General features: G+C 55.5%; 1 protein-coding gene across 1 annotated transcript; it reads left to right on the top strand.

The window, feature by feature from the left end:
• Positions 1-6,492: 6,492 nt before the first annotated feature.
• Positions 6,493-8,233, top strand: MYOD1 (myogenic differentiation 1; the record flags this gene model as incomplete). Its single annotated transcript, XM_079788170.1, has 3 exons — positions 6,493-7,119; positions 7,586-7,664; positions 7,983-8,233. The coding sequence occupies 3 exons, from the start codon at positions 6,493-6,495 to the stop codon at positions 8,231-8,233; spliced, it is 957 nt and encodes a 318-aa protein (XP_079644296.1).

Here is an 8,233-nt window from a genome sequence, read left to right as displayed (position 1 = left end):
GAGGCAGATAGTGGGTGGATCTTAAATTGAGCCTCAGCCGTCCCTGCCTCTGTCAGTCACCTGAGCTCCTGCTAACTTCCTTCATTGGCTTCCCAGTCCTGGGGGAGAACCTGTATGTAAGAGGGGAGTGAGGGATGCATGGAGCGAGGTGCACATGGCATGTGGGGCTGTTGGGGTGAAAAGCAGTGCAGGCTACAGGCATTCCTCCTCCAATAATGCCAAGCTGGCATCAGGCACCCCTTCCCGGTGTACACAATGCACTGTACACACGCTTTCGTGTGCAAGAAGCATCCCATCCTCACCTCACCCTGTCAGCCATCCATCCTCAACCCCTCTCATGCCAGCCCCACACCCCTCACCCAGCCCAGGCAGCAACAGACATTCGGACAACACGTTCCTGGAAGAGCAGGAGTCGTGCCTTTCTTGTTCCCCATAGAATCTCTGCTCCTGGCAGAGGTGACCGTCCCACAGAAGGTGCTCAGCATGTTCTTTCTGCCTGGAATGGGCTTCCCCAGATGGGCACATGGCTCACCCCCAAATCCCTTTCACCTCTTTGCTCACATGTCACTTTGTCAACCTGAGCACTCTGATTCTGCAACCAGTCCCGCCCTGACACCCCAACCCCACTCACCCTGCTCTGCTTTTAGTGTTTTTCCCGCAGCACATCTCACCTGCTAACATACTCCGTCATTTCCTTACCAGAGTGCTCACTGCTTCCTGTTGTTCTTTCTGTTAGAATGTCAGCTCCACAAGGGCAGGGAACGTTGTTTTGCTTTATTCCCAGCACCTGGCACAGAACACGAGCTGCATAAGTATTTGCTGAGTGAGTGAATGAATTAGAGTGGATGACTGACAGTGGGCAGGGGCCCCACAGCGCCCACAGTGCACACACCGCCCACACAGCCCCCCCTGCTCCCCAGGGCAGGAAGGAAGTATGCCTGCCACTTGTGGTCTCCCTGTGCCCTTGCCCCTCCCTGTGGATCCCTTTTCTCCAACTCCCAGGTCATCTGCTAACCTCCCAAGCCCTGCTGATATGTGGGAGGCTGGGAAGTACCCCAAAGTGGGAAGCGTGGCCATCTGTGGAGAATCTCTGGGACCCTGGCCCTGAATCTAGGACCATGGCTATACCCTCTGACCACCGAGATGGGCCCAGGGCGGGAGCCATGCCCACGTGGCAGGCAGTTTCAGACTTTCCCAGCGAGTAAGGTTGGCAGGGGACAGAGGAGTGTGCTCAGGGTGCATCCAGGAACAAGAAAGGAAAGCCTGGGGACAGAGAGGGGACCTGCGGCTGGCCCGGCCCCACCTGGCCCACTCATATTTTCACCGTCTGGCCCTGTGGCACCCCCATCCGGGGCCAGACATGTGCCAGGCCATAGGGAGAGGCCGCATGTCCAGTCTGGGCAGGGGCAGGGTGCTTGAAGACTGGGACAGGTGCAGGCTGGCTTGGGTTTCCAGAGGCTATATATATATATAAAAAGGCTGCCGGGAGCCCAGGGGCCAGCCGCTCCCTGAGGGCGCAACACTCCGGGGCCCAGCCAGGAACGCTCAGCATTCCTGTCCAGAGGCTGGTTCTCCATTTATAGCCTGAGGCAGGCAGGCCAGGGAGCTGAGGAGGGGGGACCAGAGAGGGTGGAGGAAGAAGAGTCAGGGAGCCCTCCCCACCCCCCACCTGCTACCAAAGGAGCTCTTCCGTGCCAAGAACGGAAAACCAAGGCCCTGCGTGAGGTGTGCACTTGCCCCAAGTCACATAGCCCACCAGTCCGCTCAGCCTTGAATTGGAGGAAGAGGTGCCGGGGAGTGGCCCCTCCATAGGACCCTCAGCCCATTGTCATTGAGCTCACCCAGAACAAATCCCCGAGGGACACCCTTGACTAGAGTCTGTAATATTAGGATTTGGACTCTTTCAGCTTCCAAACTTGATGTCCTTTTCCTCCCTGCCCCCAACCCAGCACCAGGGCCCAGGACATCCTTCTCTTGCTCTTTGGGCAACAGGGATGAGATGATGGTGCTGGCAAACCTCTCCCCAAAGACGCAGTGGCACAACCCGAGAGCAACCTTGGGCAGGCATGGGTCCCAGTCCTGGAGAGATCTGCGATGCTCACGGGGCCCAGGGATTACCAAACTCGGCAAGCATCGGAAGCCTTGCAGCAAACAAAATTCCATGCGGAAGCCTAATCTGAAACTGGCATGCACCACTCAGGTGTGTGTGCATTTTTAAAAAGGGCTTCCTAATGACTGAAGAAGAAGATAAAGCTCCAAATCAAGTGTAAAGCTACCAAAGCCGTTTAGATTCCTAAGCCGCAAGGGATAAAATATTAAATGTGTTCGGTAAGTTAAAGCATAACATGTATTTATTGTCACCTTGATGACAGCCCTGAGGTTGTTTTTCTGAATGCAAAGCACACAAAAAAGCCAAGTTGTAATCATTTAAGTCTCAGCATCCGATTTATTTCTGTGTTTTCTTTGCTTGCTCAGGTTTGAGAAAAAGTCTAGATTTGTATGGATATGTGGTTGGAAGAGCTCACCTGGAAATCTCAAAGTACTCTTCAATAAAATGGTTGGACTCACTCATTCATTCATCCAACCAATATTTACTGAGTGCCTACTATGTGCCAGGCATTCTGCTGAGGCCTGAGCAAGTAGGAAGAATATTTGTTTCGATCTAAATCACTCATGTCACAATTATTCACATTCTTCACTGTGAGTGGTAGTCCAGTGAAAAGACTCAAGCTTACAATAAGCACCAAATCTCTCTTTGGTAAACTATTACAATTTCACAGCAAGCCATGTGTAATTGCTCAACGTAAAGTAACATGCCCCAGGTCGATGGGCTTTAGTCTTGCCTGGGAAGAGCAGGTGTGACTGAGCATGTATGTCTAATCGTCTATGCAACTGTCCAGTTTCAAAGAAATACAACCATCCTCACTAATGACACATTTCAAGAAGTTCAAATATAGAGATTCAGTTCATTCATTCATTCGACATTTATCAAGTTTGTCCTATGTGACAGCCGCTGTGTTGGTTTCTGGAAATGCCACAATGAACAAAATGTCCCTGCCTTCCTGGAGCTACATCAATCAATGAACAAAACTAATAAAGAAGATAATTAAGGAGTGGCTGTGCTAAGAAGGAAATGAGCAGGTTGATATGACCCAGTTACCTTAGAGAGGATGGTGAGAGACATTTGGGCTACGACCTGATACATGAAGAGCAACCAATCTTGAAGAGCCCGGGAGAGGGTGCTGTAATCGGCAAGAACAAGGCCCCGAGGCAGGACTGTGCTCAGAAAACTGGAACACAAGAAAGGTGGCCAGGCTAGAATGGAGTTCAAAGGGGACAGTGATTCAGGTGAAATTCCAGAGATGGGCTGAGGCAGTTCATGCAGGGTCTTATAGGCCAGGGTGAGGAGATGACATTTTATTCTAAATGCAATGAGAAGCTGTTGGGGAGTTTGAAGCAGAAGAGGGTTATAATCCCATTTATGTTTTTACGGGATTACTCAGGCTGATGTCTAGTGAATGAATACACTGGAACAAGAGTGGAAGTAAGGAGAGTATCCAGGAGGCTGTTGGGGGTGTCCATGCCAGCAGTGTGGCAGCTTAGTCCAGGGTGGTGACACTGGAGATGGAGAGACTTGAGAGATGTCTTAGAGGTTAAGTGGAGAGTTCCTCCACATGCACAGATCTCTCCTCTGGAACTCCGGCCTCATAAATCCTCTTGCCTACTTGACACCTCCACCTGGATGTTGACTATGCATTTCAAATTTTGCCCAAACTCAGACTCGTGATCTGTCACCCACAAACCTGCTCTTCCCCAACTTCACTCTTCCAGGAGTCACCCTTAAGTCCTCTCATCTCAGTGCCCACCTCCAATTATGAATAAGCCTTGCTGACTCCATCTTCAAAATATATCTGGAATTCAACCACTTTCACCATCTCTACAGCTGCCACCCACATCTAAGCCACCGTAGCTACTCACTTGGAATATTGCACTAGCCTCCATTTGCTCTCCCTGCTTCTGCCCTTGCTTTCTATAACCAACATGCTCCTGTTAAAATGTAAGTCAGAGTATGACATTCTTCTCTTCTGCTCAAGCCCTCCCATGATGTTCCAGAATACAGTTCCTTGGCTCCCCCTCTGACCCTATCTCCCATCCCTCTCCCACTGGCTAACCCTTCTCCAGACATACTGGCCTCCTTGCTGTACTTTAAATCTACCAAACACAATCCTGCCCCAGGACCTTTGCACATGCTTTTCCTTCTGTCTGGCTACAGATGTCTCCTTCTGCTCCACCCCCTTCATTCAGAACTCTGCTCAAATGTAATCAGCCTAAAGAGGTCTTCCCTGACCACTCCATATAATGAAATAATCTTCATTACTTTGTTCCCTTGCCTTATTTTATTTTTCTTTGTAGAACATATAACCTCCTGACATCATATACTTCCTTGTTTATTCATTTCTTGTCTATCACCCTACCCTAAAATGTAAGCACCATGAAAGCACCTTAATTTTGTTCATTACTTTCTCCTCATCACCTGGACCAGTACCTGACACACCAAATTGATGCTCCATAATATGTGTTCATGGAATAAATGAAAGTGGTGTTATGGAGCGAAGGGAGGCTAACATTTCATGAAAGGGCTTTCCAGCACTACTACAAGTGAAGAAGGCAGGGCTCCAAAAGAGCCCTCTCTAGGTTTGGTGGGAAGAGGGGGCTTCCCAGCACCCAGAGAACCAGTTAGGAAGGCTTCCAGAGATGAGTGGGAAAGGCACAAAAGTCATTCTTGCTTCTATCTCTGCGCTCCAGAAGAAGAGACCCAAGGGAGTGTCTAGTCCAAGTGAGACCTCTGGCCAGAGTGCTGAGAGGAAAGTGTGGACTGCAGATTCAGGAAGAGGCTGAGAAGCCCTATGGGGGTAGGCACACCCCAGGGCTTGTGAGGGAGCCAGAGATTTCATGGGGTGGTTGCCTCCTCCTATTCTCCGTCTCTGCAGTGGGCCTGCTGGGAAGAAATGCAGCTGCAGCCTCAGTGGGAGCTGAGCCCTGAGACTACAGGGCCCCTGTCAGGGCTCCATGCCCCAGCCAGCAGCTGGGGAGCTTACAGGGAGGGTACAGTCCGCCATTGCCAGTGACAGAAGCAAGCCCTTCTTGTGACTGTAGCCTTGCACCTCAGACTGCGGGCTACCACATCTTTTGTCTCCAGATTCTCACCACAATCACTCCCAGAGATCTCCATTATTATCCACAAATTTGCAAAGTGGGGAAATAGGCTCGGAAGGCCAGCGACTTCCACAAGATCAGGCAGGAAACTGTGGGGTCTGTACTGGAACTTAGGTCATTGGCTGCAAACTCCACGCTGAAGTGGCGCTCTCGGGATGGGTCTGGGCATTCGAGGCCTTTGCGCAATGAACTTTTCTGGTGCAGCACTGCAGGCCAGGGGGAGGCAAGACCTGAACAGATGGAGTTTTCTTTCCAGATGAAGAGATAGTTCCTTCTAGAGCAGCACTGGGTCCCCAGCTGCCAAAACGTGCAGGCTGAGATGGGCAAGGAGTCCGTTTTCCTCCCTCAAAGCAGGGACCGGAGCTGAATTTGGAGCGCTTTAGTGCAAAGCTTTCGCAGCAATCCTAGACTCCGGTATAGATGTAGCTGGATTTCCAAACGTCCAGGGAAGATGAGCAGGAACTGGCCTCATGACCAGGCTGTCACGTCCAGTTTGACTCAGGGTTACCCACTTAGACTCTCTGAGTCTATCTCTCGTTTGCGCGTTTCTCTGCCCCTTACTCTAGCCTTCTGCTTTCTGACCGTCTCTCAGCCTCTCTCACGGACTCACTATCTCAGCTCTGAGTGTGTCTGCAAATCTCCTCAGATCTGACTTCTACGCCTACCCTGCTTCTGGGTCCTCCTACCCCAAATCAGAGGACAGAGGAGCCCAAAGTCAGTTGGGAGGCGAGCGCCCTCGGCCAGCGTTTCCTGTGGACACAGGGAGAGTCTTGTGCCGGAGAGGTTTGGAAGGAGTGTGCCCTGTGCCCGGGAGCCAAGTGCAGCCGCGTCGCGCTGCCAGCTTCTGCCTCCCTTCCCGCCTGGGGAGGAGTCAGAGCGCGCGCGCTCCGGGTGTGGAGAGGAAGGGGGACGGCCCCCGCGGCCACCCAGGGGATCCCAAGCTCCTCCCTTCCCTGCTCCTATTGGCCTCGGGCGCCCCCGCCCCCAGCAGCCCGCTCCAGCTCGGGGGACCAGCAGGCTACTACTGGATAAATAGCCCCCGGCGCCTGGCTTGAAGTTAGGGGTGGAGAAGCCCCAGGGCACTGCCGCCACTTTCCCGGGTGCCCGTCTGGCCGGACCGGACAGGGCAGGGTGGGGGGTGGCCGGGTACACATCCAGACCCCCAGCACTTTGCTATCACACGGCGGCCGGGGTTCCAGAGTGGCAGAAAGTTTAGGGCAACCCTTGCTGCTGCGGTTGGGCAGAGCCAGGACTGCGCCGCCCCCGGGCCGAGATATGGAGCTGCTGTCGCCACCGCTACGCGACGTAGACTTGACGGGTCCCGACGGCTCTCTCTGCAACTTTGCCACAGCGGACGACTTCTACGATGACCCGTGTTTCGACTCCCCGGACCTGCGCTTCTTTGAGGACCTGGACCCGCGCCTCGTACACGTGGGCGCATTTCTGAAACCTGAGGACTCCCACTTCCCTGCGGCTGTGCACCCGGCCCCCGGCGCCCGCGAGGACGAGCATGTGCGCGCGCCGAGTGGGCACCACCAGGCGGGCCGCTGTCTGCTCTGGGCTTGCAAGGCGTGCAAGCGCAAGACCACGAACGCCGACCGCCGCAAGGCCGCCACCATGCGCGAGCGGCGCCGCCTGAGCAAAGTCAACGAGGCCTTCGAGACGCTCAAGCGCTGCACGTCTAGCAATCCTAACCAGCGGCTGCCCAAGGTGGAGATCCTGCGCAACGCCATCCGCTACATCGAGGGCCTGCAGGCGCTGCTACGCGACCAGGACGCCGCGCCCCCTGGCGCCGCTGCTGCCTTCTATGCGCCCGGCCCGCTGCCTTCTGGCCGCGGTGGCGAGCACTACAGCGGCGACTCCGACGCATCCAGCCCGCGCTCCAACTGCTCCGACGGCATGGTAAGGCTGGAAGCCCGGGCTCGGGGAGGAGTGGGGGCAGCTCTCGGGGTATACCTATGAAGCATTTCCTCTGGGGGGAGGGTTGGACGGGGAACCTTCCGGGGAGTGGATCCCGCGTCCTGGGCAGCTGTCGCTGGGGTGGCCTAGTGTTTGGGGGACGCACGGCCAACATGCGAGCCACCTGATTGGGAGCGCTGTTAGAACACTGCTGCACCGTGATCTGCTCCCCCCCCCCCCCCACCCCCACGTATTCCTATTTCCAAAGTTAAGATTTGTGCTCCTAGGTGACTGTCTCCTTCTATTTGGCCTGACAGCTCCAGACAGCTCCTGTTCACCCTAATCCCAACCCCACCATCCAGTAGGACAGGAAACGCGTGGCTGAGACTGGGGGAGCTGGGGTGGGGACTCAGAGAGTGATGCTCCGGCGGTCCCGCGGGCCTGAGTCGATCGCCCTTGCCCTTTGCAGATGGATTTCAGCGGCCCCACGAGCGGTGCCCGGCGACGGAACTGCTACGATGGCTCCTACTTCAGCCAGGCGCCCAGCGGTGCGTATTCGCGCCTCATTCCCACGTTCCCCTTTGAACTATCCCGGCTTCTCTCTCCCTAGGAACGCCCCCCCCCCCCGCCCCAACCCTCGCCCACCTCCCCCACCTCCCCACCCCCCCCCACCCGCTCCACACACACAAATCCTGTAAGGAACGAAATCCTGGAAGGTCCAAGGAACGAAATACTAAGCGCCTAGCTCCCTCTCGTTTTGCCGCGCACTCTCGGTGGACCGCGCCGGACAGTGGCAGGTCCCCAGTTTCCGGTCTGTCCCAAAGCACCGGGAACCCCTGCTTACTAACCGCCCCCTCCCCGCGCAGAACCCAGACCCGGGAAGAGCGCTGCAGTGTCGAGCCTCGACTGCCTGTCCAGCATCGTGGAGCGCATCTCCACCGACAGCCCCGCCGCGCCCGCGCTGCTGCTGGCCGACCCGCCGCCCGAGTCGTCCCCGGGCCCGCGCGAGGCGGCCGCCGCGGACGAGGACGATCGCGGCGCCCCAACCCCTACCCCCGATGTTGCCCCGCAGTGCCCCGGGGGCGCGAACCCCAACCCGATCTACCAGGTGCTCTGA

Source organism: Cnephaeus nilssonii (assembly GCF_951640355.1).
Source record: "Cnephaeus nilssonii genome assembly, chromosome: 13".
Lineage (NCBI taxonomy): Eukaryota > Metazoa > Chordata > Mammalia > Chiroptera > Vespertilionidae > Cnephaeus > Cnephaeus nilssonii.
The sequence above is the reverse complement of the archived record's forward strand: the minus strand, read 5'-3'. Positions and strand labels throughout refer to the sequence as shown.